Below are 16,939 nucleotides of genomic sequence, written 5' to 3' on the forward strand. Positions count from 1 at the left end.
ATATAAATGGATCTATTACTCTTGTTAAAAGAGAAAGATTGTCAGATGGGATAAAGAATGAAATCCAACAATAATCTTTTTACAAACAGCCACCTTAGGAATAAAGATTCCAACAATTTGGGAGACTGAGGCAGGAGGATCACTTGAGTCCAGGAGTTTGAGACCAGCCAGGACAACATAGACCCCATCTCTACAAAAAGTAAAATTAAAAAAAAAACTTTAAATACAGAAAAGTTGGAAGTGAAATGATGGAAAAAGTCATACTATGTAAATTACTGGAAAAACAAAAGTTGATATAGCTGTATTAATATTAGACATAATAGACTTTAAGACAAAAAGCACTTCTAGAAATAAAGAGGGACATTTTGTGGTGATCAAGATTTTTGTTTATTTGTTTTGTTTTGAGCATTGGTTTCACCAGAAGCCCAAATCCTAGCATTACCCAGTATACCCACGTGCAGGTTGTTACATGAGTACATTGGATGATGCTGGGATTTGGGCTTCTGGAGAAACCATTGCTCAAATAGTGAACTTAGTCCCAGTATGGTTTTTCAACCCTTGCCCCCTGCTCCCTCCCCTCTTTTAGAGTCCCCAGTGTCTATTGTTTCTACCCTTATGACCATGTGTACTCATTGTACTTGTAAGTGACAACATGCAGTGTTTGATTTTCTGTTTCTGCTTTAATTCACTTAGGGTAATGGCCTCCAACTGTATCCATATTCCTGCAAAGGACATAATTTCATTCTTTTTGTGGCTGTGTAGTATGCTATGATGTATATGTACCTCATTTTCCTTCTTTCCTTCCTTTCCTTTCCTTTCTTTCTTTCCTTCCTTTCTTTTCTCTCTTTCTTTCCTTCTCTCCTTCCCTTCCTCCCTTCCTTTCTTTCCTTTCTTCTTTTCACTTTGTTTCCCGGGCTGAAGTGCAGTGGCATGATCTCAGCTTACAGCGGGCTTGACTTCCTGAGCTCAAGCGATTCTCCCACCTCAGCCTCTCGGGTAGCTGGGACCACAGACGTGTGCCACCATGTCTAGCTAATTAAAATTTTTTTATTTTTTAGAAATGAGGTCATTCTGTGTTGCCCAGGCTGGTCTTAAACTTTGGGGTTCAGGTGATCCTCTTACCAGGGCCTCCCAAAGCACTGAGATTACAGGCATGAGAGCCACCACGTCTGACTTGTGTGTGTGTGTGTGTGTGTGTGTGTGTGTGTGTGTCTAGACAATCTCATTCTGTCACTCTGGCTGCAGTGCTGTGGCACGATCACAGTTCACTGCAGCCTCAACCTCCCAGGCTCGAGCAATCCTCCCACCTCAGCCTCCTGAGTAGCTGGGACTATAGGTGTGTGCTACCACACTCTCATTTTCTTTATCCAATCCACTGTTGATTAGGTTGATTCCATGATTTTGTTATTGTGACTAGTACTACAATAAAATATGAGTACAGGTGTCTTTTTTTTTTTTTTTTTTTTTTTTTGAGATGGAGTTTCGCTCTTGTTGCCCAGGCTGAAGGGCAATGGCGCCATCTCAGCTCACTGCAACCTCTGCCTCCCAGGTTCAAGCGATTCTCCTGCCTCAGCCTCCCAAGTAGCTGGCATTACAAGCATGCACCACCATGCCCGGCTAATGTATTTCTAGTAGAGATGGGGTTTCTCCCTGTTGGTCAGGCTGATCTTGACCTCCTGACCTCAGGTGATCTGACCGCCTCGGCCTCCCAAAGTGCTGGCATTACAGGCATGAGCCACTGCGCCCAAACTACAGGTGTCTTTTTGGAAAAAAAAAAAAAAAGAAATTCTTTTCTTTTCAGCAGATACCCAGTAGTGAGATTGCTGGGTTGAATGGTAGGTTTATTTTAAAATCTTTAATAAATCTTCATACTGTTTTCAATAGAGGTTGAACTAATTTACATTCCCGCCAACAGTTCCCTTTTATCTGCATCCTCACCAACATCTGTCTTTTAAAAAATTTTTTAATAGTAGACATTCTGACTAGTGTGAGATGATATCTCACTGTGGTGTTAATTGATATTTCTCTGATTAGTGATCTTGAGCATTTGTTCATGTGTGTTGCCTCTTTTGAGAAGTATCTGTTCATGTCCTTTGCACACTTTTTAATGGGACTTTTTATTTTCTTATTGATTTAAGTTCCTTATCGATTCCGGGTATTTGTCCTTTGTCAGATGCATAGTTTGAAAATATTTTCTCCTATTTTGTAGGCTGTCTGTTGACTGTGTTGTTTCTTTTGCTATGCAGAAGCTCTTTAGTTTAATTAAGTTCCATTCATCAATTTTTGTTTTTGTTGCAATTGCTTTTAAGGTCTTAGTTACAAATTATTTGCCTAGGCCAATGCCCAGAAGAGTTTTTCCTGGTTTTCTTTTAGGGTTTTTATAGTTTGAAGTCTTGGCTGGATGCAATAGCTCACACCTGTAATCCCAACACTTTGGGAGGCTGAAGCAGAAGGATTGCTTGAGGCCGGGAGTTCAAGACCAACCTGGGAAACATAGCGAGACCCCCCACCTCTACAAACAATGAAAGTAAAAAATTAGCCAGATGCAGTGGCATGCGTCTGTAATTCTAGCCACTCCTGAGGCTGAGGTGGGAGAATTGTGTGAGCCCAGGAGTTTGAGATTACAGTAAGCTGTGATTGCACCACTGTACTCCCATTCTTTCCTGAATGACAAAGTGAGACCTATCTCTTAAAAAAAATTATAGGCCAGGCGTGGTGGCTCATGCCTATAGTCCCAGTACTTTGGGAGGCCAAGGTGGGCAGATCACCTGAGGTCAGGAGTTCGAGATCAGCCTGCCCAACATGGCAAAACCCCGTCTCTACTAAAAATACAAAAAATTAGCCGGGTGTGGTGGCAACTGCCTGTAATCCCAGCTACTCAGGAGGCTGAAGCAGGAGAATCTCTTGAACCCGGGAGGTAGAGGTTGCAGTGAGCCAAGATTGCACCACTACACTCCAGCCTGGGTGACAAGAGTGAAAAAAAATATATAGTTTGAGGTCTTATATTTAAGTTTTTAATCCATCTTGAGTTAATTTTTATATATGGTAAGAGTTAGGGGTCCAGTTTCATTCTTCTGCAAATGGCTAGCCAGTTTTCCCAGCATCATTTATTGAACACAGTGTCCTTTCCCCATTGTTTGTTTATTTTTGCTAACTTTGTCAAAGATCGGTTAGTTGTAAGTATGTGGCTTTATTTCTGGGTTCTCTTATTGTGTTCCGTTGATCTATTTTTGTACCAGTACCATGTTATTTTGGTTGCTACAGTCTGTAGTATAGTTTGAAGTTTGGTAATGTGATGGCTCTAGCTTTCTTCTTTTTGCTTAGGATTGCTTTGGCTATGTGGGCTCTTTTTTGGTTTCATATACATTTTAGAATTGTTTTTTCTAGTTCTGTGAAAAATAACATTGGTAATTTGATAGGAATTGCATTGAATCTGTAGATTGCTTTGGGCAGTATGATCATTTTAGTGAAACTGATTCTTCTAATCCGTGAGCATGGATTGTTTTTCCATTTGTACTATCTGTGATTTCTTTCACCAGTGTTTTGTAGTTCTCTTTGTAGAGATATTTCACCTCCTTGGTTAAATATATTTCTATTTTATTTTTGTGTGTGTGGCTATTATTGTAAATGGGATTGAGTTCTTGATTTGGTTCCCAACTTGAACATTGTTGGTGTGTAGAAATGCTACTTGTTTTTGCATGTTGTATCCTGAAACTTTACTGAAGTCGTTTATTAGGTCCAAGAGGGTTTTGGAGGAATCTTTAGGGTTTTCTAGGCATAGGATCGTGTTGTCGGTGAACAAAGATAATCTGACTTTCTCTTTTCCTATTTGGATGCCTTTTATTGCTTTCTCTTGACTGATTGGTCTGGCTACGATTTCCAGTACTATTGAATAGGAGTAATGAAAGTGGATACTTTTTCATGTTCCAGTTCTTAGGGGGAATGCTTTCAGCTTTTGCCTATTCAGTACGATGTAAGCTGTGGGTTTGTCATACATAAATGGTTCTTATTAGTTTGAGATATGTTCATTCGATACCTGGTTTTTTGAGGTTTTCTTTTTATCATGAAGGGATATTGGATTTTATCAAAAGGTTTTTCTGTGTCTATTGAGATGATCATACGGTTTTTGTTTTTAATTCTGCTTATGTGGTAAATTACATTTATTGATTTGCATATGTTGAACCATCCTTGCATGATGATAAAGACTTGATTAGCCAAGGAAATCTAATTTTAAATTTGTATATACCTAATTACAAAGCCTTGAAATATACAATGCACAAATTCAGAGAACTACAAGAAGAAATAGACACATCCACAAATAGACACATCCACAATCATAGTGGAAGATTTTCTCTTTCAATAATTAAGAGAATAGTATTTAAAAAATTAGTAAGGATTTAGAAGATTGGAACAGCGTGATAAGCAAATCTAATGAATTAAGCATATTTAGAACACCACACCAAACAAGTAGAGGATTCTAAACGCACATACGTTTCCCCCCAAAATTGCTAGTATACTGTGATACAAAACTATTCTCAAAGTTCAGTGCATGAAAACAATTCAGAGAATGTATCAGAATGAATATTATATTGAAGCTAAAAATAATTCAGTAGTAAACAGGAAGGTACAATATGCTTGGAATTTTTAAAACATTCTAAAGTGGGTCAAGAAGTAATATAATAGAAATCAGAAAATATTTTCAACTTATTGTTAAGGAAAATACTTAAAAACTTGTGGAATGTATCTAAAGTAATACTTACAGGGAAATATGTAGACCTAAATATTTATATTAGAAGAAGAAAAAAGGCTAAAAATTGATGATCTTAGGTATCCTTCTCAAGAAGTCAGAAAAAGAATAAAACCCAAAGAAGAAGGAATGAAATAATAAGAACAAATGTAGAAGGAAGGAGAAGGAAAGGGAAGGAAATAATATGAACAAATACAGACATTAGGCCAGGCGTGGTGGCTCACGCCTGTAATCCCAGCACTTTGGGAGGCCAAGGCAGGTGAATCACAAGGTCAGGAGGTCGAGACCATCTTGGCGAACACAGTGAAACCGCATCTCTACTAAAATACAAAAAAATTAGCCGGGCGTCGTGGCGGGTGCCTGTAGTCCCAGCTACTAGGGAGGCTGAGGCAGGAGAATGGCATGAACCTGGGAGGCAGAGCTTGCATTGAGCCAAGATCGCGCCATTGCACTCCAGTCTGGGCGACAGAGTGAGACTCCGTCTCAAAAAAACAAAAACAAAATACAAAAAAATTAGCCAGGCGTGGTGGCGGGCGCCTGTAGTCCCAGCTTCTTGGGAGGCTGAGGCAGGAGAATGGCATGAACCCGGGAGGCGGTGGAGCTTGCAGTGAGCGCAGATACCGCTGCACTCCAGCCTGGGCAACAGAGCAAGACTCCGTCTCAAAAAAAAAAAAAAAGGACAAATATGGAATAGAGTGGGTCAGTAACCTCATATCCTTCAAGCCTTCACCTAAATGCTGCCTTCCCCATGAGGCCAATCCAAACCACTGTATTTAAAATTGTGATTTCATCCCTTTCACAGCTACACCAGCCATCTGGGGTCCCCCTACTTTCTTCCATATCACTTATCACTCCTTAAAATATTTTCTAATTTCTTTTAAATTTTAGTGTATTGTTTTTGTCTTCCTCTTTACATTTGAATTGTAAGTGTAAGAATTTTTGTTTACTTATATGTCTCAAAAAAGAGGCACATGTTAGCCTCTCAATATTTATTGAATAAATGAACAAGCCACAATAGATTTCTTTGAAAACTGATAAAATTGACAATTATCTGATATGTCAAGAAGAACAAAAGGCATAAATAATAAATATTAGGAATAAAAAGGGAGACATGACTTTAACAATAAATGACATTATTTGAGCAACTTTATATGCCAATATATTAGAAAATTTAGATGAATTAGACAGATAGCCAGAAAAAATTAAACTGTCTTCATGAAGAAGTAGAAAACCTGAATAGTCCTATAATCATTTAAGAAATTAAATCAGCGGTTATAAATATTCCCAGGAAGAAAATTCTAGGTCCATAAGTCTTTATTTGCTACTTTTTCATTCAGAGGTAAAGAAATAATTTCATACTTAATACAGAATCTTCTAGAACATGACAAAAGGGAGAACACTCTCTAAGTCATTTTGAGTTACCTGGATAACCTGAAGATATTATGAGAAAGAAAAATGGAAGTACATTCATGACACAAATACAAAAGTCCTAAACAAAAGTGTTACCAGGCTGAATCTGAAAGATGATGATAAATCATGACACAAATCAGTTTATCCCAGGAAGGCAAAGTTGATTTAATATGAGAAATTAGATAGATACAATTAGATTGAGTTGGAAATTCATTTAATGCACTTTACCATTTGATAGGTTACAGGGCACTTTCTTAGTCTGATAAAGATGTCTGTATTTTTTAACACCTTTTAGATAAGCAAAAGTGCTGAAATTAACAAACACTGACTGGGATAATAATTGTGGGAGTGTACATTAGAAATAATGACTGTGGGAGTGTAAATTGGAATAACTACTCTGGACAGTTCATCTTTAGTAAAGTTGAAAATGTATGTACCCATCAGTTTTATTTCTAGGTACATACAATAGAAAACCCCTTGCAGACGGACAGCAGGCTAGATATATTCAAAGGTTTATAGCAGCATTAATGATAGTAAGAAACTAGAAACAATCCAATGTCTAGCAATAGAGAAAAGGATAAAATCAATGGATTACTATTCAGCAGTGAAAATATACAGCCATAGCAATATCTATCAACATGAATGAATTTTACAAACCATAATGTATATCTAAAGAAGTAAATCACAAATAAGGGCAAATACTGTATTTTTCCACTTAGATATCTAGAGTAGTCAAACTCATATAGACAAAGTAGAATGGTGAGTGACAGGGCTGGGGGCAATGGGAAGTTATTGTTTAATGTTTAATATCGTTTAATGGTATACAGGGTTTCAGTTTGGGATGCTGAAAAAGTTCTGGAGGTGGGTTGTGGTGATGATTATACATCAGTGTGCATGTGCTTAAAACCACTGAATTGCACACTTGAAAATGGTTAAAATGGCTGGGCAAGGTGGGTCATGCCTGTAATCCCAGAACTTTGGGAGGCCAAGGCAGGTGAATCACTTGAGGTCAGGAGTTCAAGACCAATCTTGCCAACATGGAGAAACCCCATCTCTACTAAAAATACAAAAATTAGCCAGGCGGGGTTGTGGGCACCTGTAATCCCAGCTACTCAGGAGGCTGAGACAGGAGAGTTGCTTGAACCTGGGAGGCGGAGGTTGTAGTGAGCCAAGATCGTGCCATTGCATTCCAACCTCGGTGACAGAGTGAGACTCTGTCTCAAAAAAAAAAAAAGAAAAAGAAAAGAAAAGAAAATGGTTAAAATGGTATATTTTATGTTGTGTATACTTTGCCACAATTAAAAAAAAGCAAATCACAATAATATACATAAAATATCATTAAATTTATGTAAGGTTCAAAAATCTATATTTTTGAGCTATGTACATAAGAAAACTATAAAGAAAAATAAGGAAATGATCACAAAGTCAGAGATTATCTGTAGGGGTAATTTTTATTGTAAATCAGTATATAATTTTTGGCATAGGAGGTGAAGGAATTCAAAGAATTGCATGATGTTACTATAACCTATTCTGATTGACTTTTTAATATAAACCGGATTTCTCTCTCATGTATTTATAAAAATTAAAAATAAAAATAGAATTAATCTGAATTTCTGTTTCATTCAGCAATAGCTAGCATTTATCCAGGGATCATGAGCTAACCAGAAAAAAGAAAAAGCCCAACATTTCATCCAGAGATGTACATCCAGGAAAATGTTAGTTTTTATGTTTAACATTTAGTTATCAAAATTTATAATATGTTACTTTATTCAGTTGTGTAGTGAAAATAAGATTAACTCAATCTAGAGCAGAATTTTTAATACTTAGAGACAAGGGAAATAAATTTTTTAATTTAAATTTTTATTCACATTTTTATAACAAATATAAAAGGATCAACAAAAGTTTTTCAAGTATATTAATTAGGATAAGATTCCGTGAGGGAAGTGGCATGGAAATATGAACTCAAATAGAAACAGATTAACATTTTTCTTTTAAAAAAGCTTGTTTATATTTTAAATTGGTCATTAAATCTCTATGATATGTAGATTCTATTGGATATATCTTTTTTTGAGATGAAGTCTCCCTCTGTCGTCCAGGCTGGAGTTCTGTGGTATGATCTCGACTCACTGCAATGTCCGCCTCCCAGGTTCAAGCCATTCTCCTACCTCAGCCTCCTGAGTAGCTGGGATTATAGGTTCCTGCCACCATGCCTAGCTAATTTTTTATATTTTTAGTAGTGATGCGGTTTCACCATGTTGACCAGGCTGGTCTCAAACTCCTGACCTCGTGATCTGCCCGCCTCAGCCTCCCAAAGTGTTGGGATTACAGGCATGAGCCACCGCACCCGGCCTTCCATTGGATATATCTTAAGCAGTGATGGATATACTTCAAAGAGTACTGTAAAAGTTTTATTCTAAGGATCATATACTTGAAAGGACAATATTCACAGCTATTTAAACTCGTGATAAAAAGTTTTCAGTGACACCTTAAAAATGTGTAGGGCCAGGCGTGGTGGCTCACGCCTGTAATCCCATCACTTTGGGAGGCCAAGGTGGGTGGATCACTTGAGGTCAGGAGTTTGAGACCAGCCTGGCCAACATGGTGAAACCCTATCTCTACTAAAAATACAAAAAATTAGCCTGGAGTGGTGGCGGATGCCTGTAATTCCAGCTACTTGGGAGGCTGAGGCAGGAGAATCCCTTGAACCTGGGGGACGGAGGTTTCAGTGAGCCAAGATTGTGCCAGCCTGGCACGACAGAGTGAGAGTCCGTCTCAAAAAAAGAAAAGTTTAAAAGCGAAACATATAGTTCATCCACCGTGATGGGAAGGAAGGCAGACGAAAATATAGATAGGCTCAAAGATTTGGTGTGTAAAGATTTTTCTCTTCTGAAAGCTTCTATTTTTTCAGTGACATAAGAGATAAAGTCAACAGCTGAGAGTAGCGGAAGAGAGGATTTTGGAAGTTTGAAGTGAGAATGAAATAGTTGTGGGAATTCTGGACAGTGCTTAGAGTCTATTTTTTAAATTTATTTTTTAAATTTTATTTTTCCATAACGTATTGAGGTACAGGTGGTATTTGGTTACATGAGTAAGTTCTTTAGTGGTGATTTGTGAGATTTTGGTTCACCCATCACCCAAGCAGTATACACTGCACCATATTTGTAGTCTTCTATCCCTTGCCCTCCTTCCACTCTTCCTCCCAAGTCCCCAAAGTTCATTGTGTCATTCTTATGCGTTTGTGTCCTCATAGCTTAGCTCCCACATATCAGTGAGAACATACAATGTTTGGTTTTCCATTCCTGAGTTACATCACTTAGAATAATAGTCTCTAGTCTCATCCAGGTCACTGCAAATGTGTTAATTCATTCCTTTTTATGGCTGCGTAGTATTCTATCATATATATATTTATTTATATATATTTATATATGTATGATACGATATATATACACACACACACATATATATCACAGTTTCTTATCTTTATCTACTCGTTGATTGATGGGCATTTGGGTTGGTTCCACGATTTTGCAGTTGCAAATTGTGCTGCTGTAAACGTGTGTGCCAGTGTCTTTTTTGAATAATACCTTCTTTTCCTCTGGTTAGATAGCCAGTAGAGGGATTGCTGGATCAAATGATAGTTCTACTTGTATTTCTTTAAGGAATCTCTACACTGTTTTCCATAGTGGCTGTTCTAGTTTGCATTCCCACCAGTCTTGTGGAAATGTTCCCTGTTCCCCATGTCCATGCCAACATTTACTGTTTTTTTTTTTATTTTTTGATTATGGCCATTCTTGCAGGAGTAAGGGGGTATCACATTGTGGTTTTGATTTGCATTTCCCTGATCATTAGTGACATTGAGCATTTTTTCATATGTTTGTTGGCCATTTGTATATCTTCTTTTGAGAATTGTGTATTCATGTCCTTAGCCCACTTTTTGATGGGATTGTTTGTTTTTTTCTTACTGATGTGCTTGAGTTCGTTGCAGATTCTGGATATTAGTCCTTTGTCAGATGTATACATTGTGAAGATTTTCTCCCACATTGTGGGTTGTCTCTTTACTCTCCTGCTTCTTTTGCCATGCAGAAGTTCTTTAATTAGGTTCCAGCTATTTATCTTTGTTTTTATTGCATTTCTTTTATGTTCTTGATCATGAAATCCTTGCCTAAGCTAATGTCTAGAATGGTTTTTCCAGTGTTAACTTCTAGAATTTTTATAGTTTCAGGTCTTAGGTCTAAGTCCTTAATCCATCTTGAGTTGATTTTTGTATAAAGTGAGAGATGAGGATCCAGTTTCATTCTCCTACATGTGACTAGCTAATTATCCCAGCACCATTTGTTGAAAAGGGTGTCCTTTCCCCCACTTTATATTTTTGTTTGCTTTGTCAAAGATCAGTTAGTTGTACATATTTGGGTTTATTTCTGAGTTCTCTATTCTGTTCCATTGGTCTATGAGCCTATTTTTATACCAGTACCACACTGTTTTGCTAACTGTGGTCTTATAGTATAGTTTGAAATCAGGTAGTGTAATGCCTCCAGATTTGTTCTTTTTGCTTAGTCTTGCTTTGGCTATGTGGACTCTTTTTTGGTTCTGTATGAATTTTAGAATTGTTTTTTCTAATTCTGTGAAGAATGATGATGGTATTCTGATGGGGATTGTGTTGAATTTGTAGATTGCTTTTGGCAGTATGGTTATTTTCACAATATTGATTCAACCCATCCATGAGCATGAGATGTGTTTCCATTTGTTTGTGTCTTCTGTGATTTCTTTCAGCAGTGTTTTGTAGTTTTCCTTATAGAGGTCTTTCACCTCCTTGGTTAAGTATATTCCTAAGTATTTTATTTTATTTTTGCAGCTATTGTAAAAGGACTTGAGTTCTTGATTTGATTCTCTGCTTGGTTGCTTTTGGTGTATAGAAGAACTACTGATTTGTGTACATTAATCTTGTGTCCAGAAACTGCTAAGTTCTTTTATCAGTTCTAGGAGCTTTCTAGGGTTTTCAAGGTAAACTATCATATTGCCAGCAAACAGTGACAGTTTGACTTCCTCTTTACCAATGTGGATGCCCTTTATTTCTTTCTCTTGTCTGATTGCTCTGGCTAGCACTTCCAGTACTATGTTGAAGAAGAGGGGTGAGAGTGGGCATCCTTGTCTTGTTCCAGTTCTCAGAGGGAATGCTTTCAGGTTTCTCTATTCAGTATTATGTTGGCTCTGGGTTTGTCATAGATGGCTCTTATTACATTAAGGTATGTCCCTTTTATGCTGATTTTGCTGAGAGTTTTAATCATAAAAGGATGCTGGATTTTGTCAAATCCTTTTTCTACATCTATTGAGATGATCATGTGATTTTTGTTTTTAATTCTGTTTATGTGTTGTTTCACATTTGCATATGTTAAACCATCCCTGCGTCCCTGGTATGAAACCCAGTTGATCATAGTGAATTATGTTTTTGATGTATTGTTGAATTCAGTTAGCTAGTATTTTGTTAAGGATTTTAGCACCTATGTTCGTCAAGGATATCAGTCTGTAGTTTTCTTTTTTGGTTATGTCCTTTCCTGATTTTGGTATTAGGGTGATGCTGGCTTCATAGAATGAATTAGGAAGGGTTCCTTCTTTCTTTATCTTGTGGAATGGTGTCAATAGAATTGGTACCAATTCTTCTTTGAATGTCTTGTAGAATTCTGCTGTGAATCTGTCTGGTCCTGGACTTTTTTTTGTTGGTAATTTTTAAATTACCATTTCAATCTCACTGCTTGTTTTTGGTCTGTTCAGAGTATGTAATTCTTGCTGATTTAAGCTAGGAGGGATGTATTTTTCCAGGAGTTTATCCATTTCTTCTAGATTTTCTAGTTTATGTGCATAAAGGTGTTTATAGTAGCCTTGAATGTCTTTTACATTTCAGTGGTGTCAGTTGTAATATCTCCCATTTCATTTTTTAGTGAGATTATTTGGATTTTCTGTCTTCTTTTCTTGGTTAATCTTATTAATGATCTATCAATTTTATTTATCTTTTCAAAGAATCAGCTTTTTGTTTCATTTATCTTTTGTATTTTTTGATTCAATTTCATTTAGTTCTGCTCTGATCTTGGTTATTTCCTTCCTTCTGCTGGGTTTGGGTTTGGTTTGCTCTTATTTCTCTAGTTCCTTGAGGTGTGACCTTAGATTGCCTATTTGTGCTCTTTCAGATTTTTTGATGTAGGCATTTAGGGCTATGAACTTTCCTCTTATCACTGCCTTTGCTGTATCTCAGAGGTTTTGATAGGTAGTGTCATTGTCATTCAGTTCGAAGAATTTTTCCATTTTCATCTTCATTTCATTTTTGACCCAATGCTCATTCAGCAGGTTATTTAATTTCCATGTATTTGCATGGTTTTGAAGGTATCTTTTGGAGATGATTTCCAGTTTTATTCCACTTTGGTCTAAGAGAGTGCTTGATATAATTTGAATTTTCTTAAATGTATTTAGGCTCATTTTATGGCCTATCATATGGTCTATCTTGGAGAAAGTTTCATGTGCTGTTGAATAGAATGTGTATTCTGCAGTTGTTGGATGGAATGTTCTGTATATACCTGTTAAGTCCATTTCTTCCAAGGTATAGTTTAAATCCATTGTTTCTTTGTTGACTTTCTGTCTTGATGACCTGTCTAGTGCTGTCAGTGGAGTATTGAAGTTCTCCATTATTATTGTGTTACCATGTTACCATCTGTCTTCTTAGGTCTATTAGTTATTGTTTTTATAAATTTGGGAGCTCCAGTGTTAGGTGCATATGTGTTTAGGATTGTGATATTTTCCTGTTGGACAAGGCTTTTTTTTTTTTTTTTTTTCCGAGATGGAGTCTTGCTCTGTTGCGCAAGCTGGAGTGCAGTGGCGCGATCTCGGCTCACTGCAACCTCTGCCTCCTGGGTTCAAGTGATTCTCCTGTCTCAACCTCCTGAGAAGCTGGGATTACAGGCACCCACCACCACACCCGGATAATTGTTGTATTTTTATTAGAGACAGAGTTTCACCATGTTGGTCAGGCTGGTCTTGAACTCCTGACCTCAGCTGATCCACCCCCGCCACCGGCCTCCCAAAATGTTGGGATTACAGCCGTGAGCCACTGGGCCTGGCCTGGACAAGGCCTTTAACCATTATACAGTGTCCTTCTTTGTCTCTTTTAACCACTATTGCTTTAAAGTTTATTTTGTCTGATGTAAGAATAGCTACCCCTGCTCGCTTTTGGTGACCATTTGCATGAAATGCTTTTCCACCCCTTTAAGTTTATGTGAGTCCTTATGTGTTAGGTGAATCTCCTAAAGGCAGCAGATAGTTGGTTGGGGAGTTCTTATCCATTATGTGGTTCTGTATCTTTTTTTTTTTTTTTTGAGACAGAGTCTCTATCGCCCAGGCTGGAGTACAGTGGTGTGATCTCAGTACCCTCCACCTCTGAGCTTCAAGTGGTTCTCCTGCCTCACCCTCCCAAGTAGCTAGGATCACAGGTGCATGCCACCACACCCAGCTGATATTTGTATTTTTAGTATAGAGTTTCACCATGTTGGCCAGGCTGGTCTCGAACTCCTGACTTTAGGTGATCCCCCTGCCTCAGCCTCCCAAAGTGCTGGGATTATAGGCATGAGCTATTGCTTCTGGCCTCTATGTCTTTTAAGTGGAGCATTTAGGCCATTTGTATTCAATGTTAGCATTGAAATGTGAGGTACCGTTGCTTTCATCATGCTCTTTGTTGCCTGTATACTTTGGTTTTGTTTTTTGTTTTTACTTTTAAACTTGCATTTTTGTTTTATAGGTCTTACGTGATTTATGCTTTAAAGAGGTTCTGTTTTGATGTGTTTCCAGGATTTGCTTCAAGATTTAGCAGTTGTTGTAGTGGTAGTTTGGTAATGGTGAATTGTCTCAGCATTTATTTGTCTAAAAATGACTGTATCTTTCCTTCGTATATGATGCTTAGTTTCGCTGTATACAAATTCTTGGCTGACAATTGTTTTGTTTGAGGAAGCTGAAGATAGGTCCCCAGTCTCTTCTAGCTTGTAGGGTTTCTGCTGAGAAATCTGCTGTTAATCTGATAGGGTTTTCCTTTATAGGTTACCTGGTGCTTCTGTCTCACCACTCATAAGATTCTTTTTCGTCCTAACTTTGGATAACCTGATGACAATGTGCCTAGGCAGAGATCTTTTTGCAATGAATTTCCCAGGTCTTCTTTGTGCTTCTTATATTTGGATGTCTAGGTCTCTAGCAAGGCCGGAGAAGTTTTCCTTGATGATTACCCCAAATATATTTTCTAGCATTTTAGAATCCTCTTCTTCCTCAGGTACACCAATTATTCTCAGGTTTGGTCATTTAACATAATCCCAGACTTCTTGGAGTCTTTGTTTATATTGTCTTATTCTTTTTTCTGTGTCTTTATTGAATTGGGTTAATTGGAAGACCTTGTCTTCATGCTCTGAATTTCTCTCTTCTACTTGTTCAATTCTATTGCTGAGACGTTCCTGAGCATTTTGTATTTCTGAAAGTGTGTCCAAAGTTTCCTGAATTTTTTATTGTCTTTTCTTTAAGCTCTCTATTTCCATAAATATTTCTCCCTTCACTTCTTGTATCATTTTTTGGATTTCCTTGCATTGGGCTTTGCCTTTTCTCTGGTGCCTCCTTGATTAGCTTAATAACTAACCTCCTGAATTCTTTGTCAGGTGAATCAGGGATTTCTTTTTGGTTTGAATCCATTGCTGGTGAACTAGTGTGATTTTTTCTGGGTGTTGAAGAGCCTTGTTTTGTCATATTACCAGGGTTGGTTTTCTGGTTCCTTTTCATTTGGATAGGCTCTGTCAGAGGGAAAGTCTAGGGCTGAAGGCTGTTGTTCAAATTCTTTTGTTCCATGGGGTGTTGATGTAGTAATTTCCTCCTTTTCCTATGGATGTGGCTGCCTGTGAACTGAACTGCAGTGATTATTGTCTCTCTTCTGGATCTAGCCACCCAGCAAATCTACCCAGCTCCAGGCTGGTACTGGGGGTTGTTTGCACAGAGTCCTGTGATTTGAACCGTCTATGGGTCTCTCAGCCATGGATACCAACACCTGTTCCAGTGGAGGTGGCGGAGGGTGCAGTGGACTCCGTGAGGGTCCTTAGGTTTGGTTTAATGCTCTGTTTTTGTTCTGGTTGTCCTCCTGCCAGGAGGTGGTGCTTTCCAGAGAGCCTCGTCTATGGTAGTATGGAGAGGGACCAGCGGTGGGTGGGGCCCTAGAACTCCCAAGATTATATGCCCTTTGTCTTCCACTACTAGGGTGAATAGGAAAGGACTATCAGGTGGGAGCAGGGCTAGGTGTGTCTGAGCTCAGACTCTCCTTATGCGGGTCTTGCTGTTGCTGCTGTGGAAGATGGGGGTGAGATTCCCGGGTCACTGGAGTTGTGTACCTAGGAGGATTATGGCTGCCTTTGCTGAGTCATGCAGGTTGTCAGGGAAGTGGGGGAAAGCCGGCAGTCACAGGCCTCACCCTGCTCCCCTGCAAACTGAAGGGCCGATCTCACTCCCACTGTGCCACCCGAACAACCCCGAGTCTGTTTCCAGGTGAAGGGTGAGATGGACTTAAAAACTTGCCTGAGGCTATCTGCCTCCCAACTGCCAGAGAAAAGGACTTTAGCTTTCCCTCACTGCCTGCGAAGTCTGCATGCCAATTCATGCCCTCCCCCAAGTTCTGGCCAGGAGGCTTTTTGCCCCATTCAAATTGTTACAAAGTTCAGCTAGAGAATTCCTTCTCCCTATGGAGTTTTACCCTCTGCTCCTCTGGCCACCCTCCCAGTGGATCCCTGTGGTGCCAGGCAGGAATGGGCTGCTTGCGGACCCAGCGAGCTCCCAGGGCCTTTCTGCTGCTTCCTCTGCTCCTGTATTTCCCTCAGCGTTCCAACTTGACTCAGCTCCAGGTAAAGTCGGAAACTTCTCCTGCAAATAGACCCTCAGCTTCTCCAGTGGGGGTGTGTGTTTGTGAGAGGAGTGTCTCCCTTGCCCACTCGCACAGTTCGGGCACTCACAGTATTTCGGGTGTCTCCCAGGTCCTACAGGAGCAGTTCGCTTCCTTCAGGGTGTCTGTGGGTCCTCTTGGGATTGCTGGTTTGTTCTTGTAGTCGATCTGGAGCTAAAATTCACAATCTGGAGTCTATTTTAAAATTATGTTGATAAATTTGAGCCCATGTGTGTTTTTCTGTGATAAGGTTCTGCTGCTCGTATTGCTAGCACAGAACAAATGGAAAGTTGAGTTTCACTAGAACTATGATTTAGCCAGCTGAGCTTTTTAGAGAAAGAGGAGAACAGAGGAAGTGGAGGTATATAAGTTAGTGATAAGGATAATGAACTGTGAAATCTAACCTGGAAAAGGAAGAAATGAAGGTGTGGAGGAGGTGAATGAACAGTGAAAAAGTGGTAGGGGCAATGGATTAGAGATCCCAGTGGAGCTAATGGAGTCTATGATCATCTTAGAGAAGGTGAACCAAAAAGAGAAGATCCAAGAGTCTATACATCCCAACAATTAACCACTCTTTCTATGGATTCTTCCCAAATTTAGATGGTGCTCTTTTTAGCTTTCCCCTGTGAAAATGAAGGAGAGGTCGTTATCACAGAAATTGCTTTCGTAGCTGCTTCTGTAGCAATGACCTCTTTGCTAAACCTCAATTCTACAGTTCTAGTGCCTGCAAGAATTGCCTAAATGCTCTATCAGCATTTTGTACTAATTATATGTAAATTATTTTTAACAATTCTTCATTCAAATTCACCTGTTCTGGATGCCATTCTCCCTCTGTGAGA

General features: G+C 38.8%; 1 protein-coding gene across 4 annotated transcripts in view; it reads left to right on the plus strand.

The window, feature by feature from the left end:
* The window catches only part of CASC1 (cancer susceptibility 1), an 86,606-nt gene that overhangs the window by 9,706 nt on the left and 59,961 nt on the right, over positions 1-16,939 (plus strand). The window contains exon 1 of one of the 4 annotated variants that reach the window (XM_033222639.1): positions 7,795-7,872. The exons of the other annotated variants lie outside the window; for them this stretch is intronic. Coding sequence (XP_033078530.1) covers positions 7,855-7,872 — 18 coding nt within the window. The 5' untranslated portion in view covers positions 7,795-7,854. Of the gene's footprint in view, positions 1-7,794; positions 7,873-16,939 lie in introns of those variants that run through there. 4 annotated transcript variants of the gene reach the window in all.

The sequence above is a fragment of the Trachypithecus francoisi genome, unplaced genomic scaffold (genome assembly GCF_009764315.1).
Source record: "Trachypithecus francoisi isolate TF-2019V2 unplaced genomic scaffold, Tfra_2.0 Lachesis_group11, whole genome shotgun sequence".
NCBI lineage: Eukaryota > Metazoa > Chordata > Mammalia > Primates > Cercopithecidae > Trachypithecus > Trachypithecus francoisi.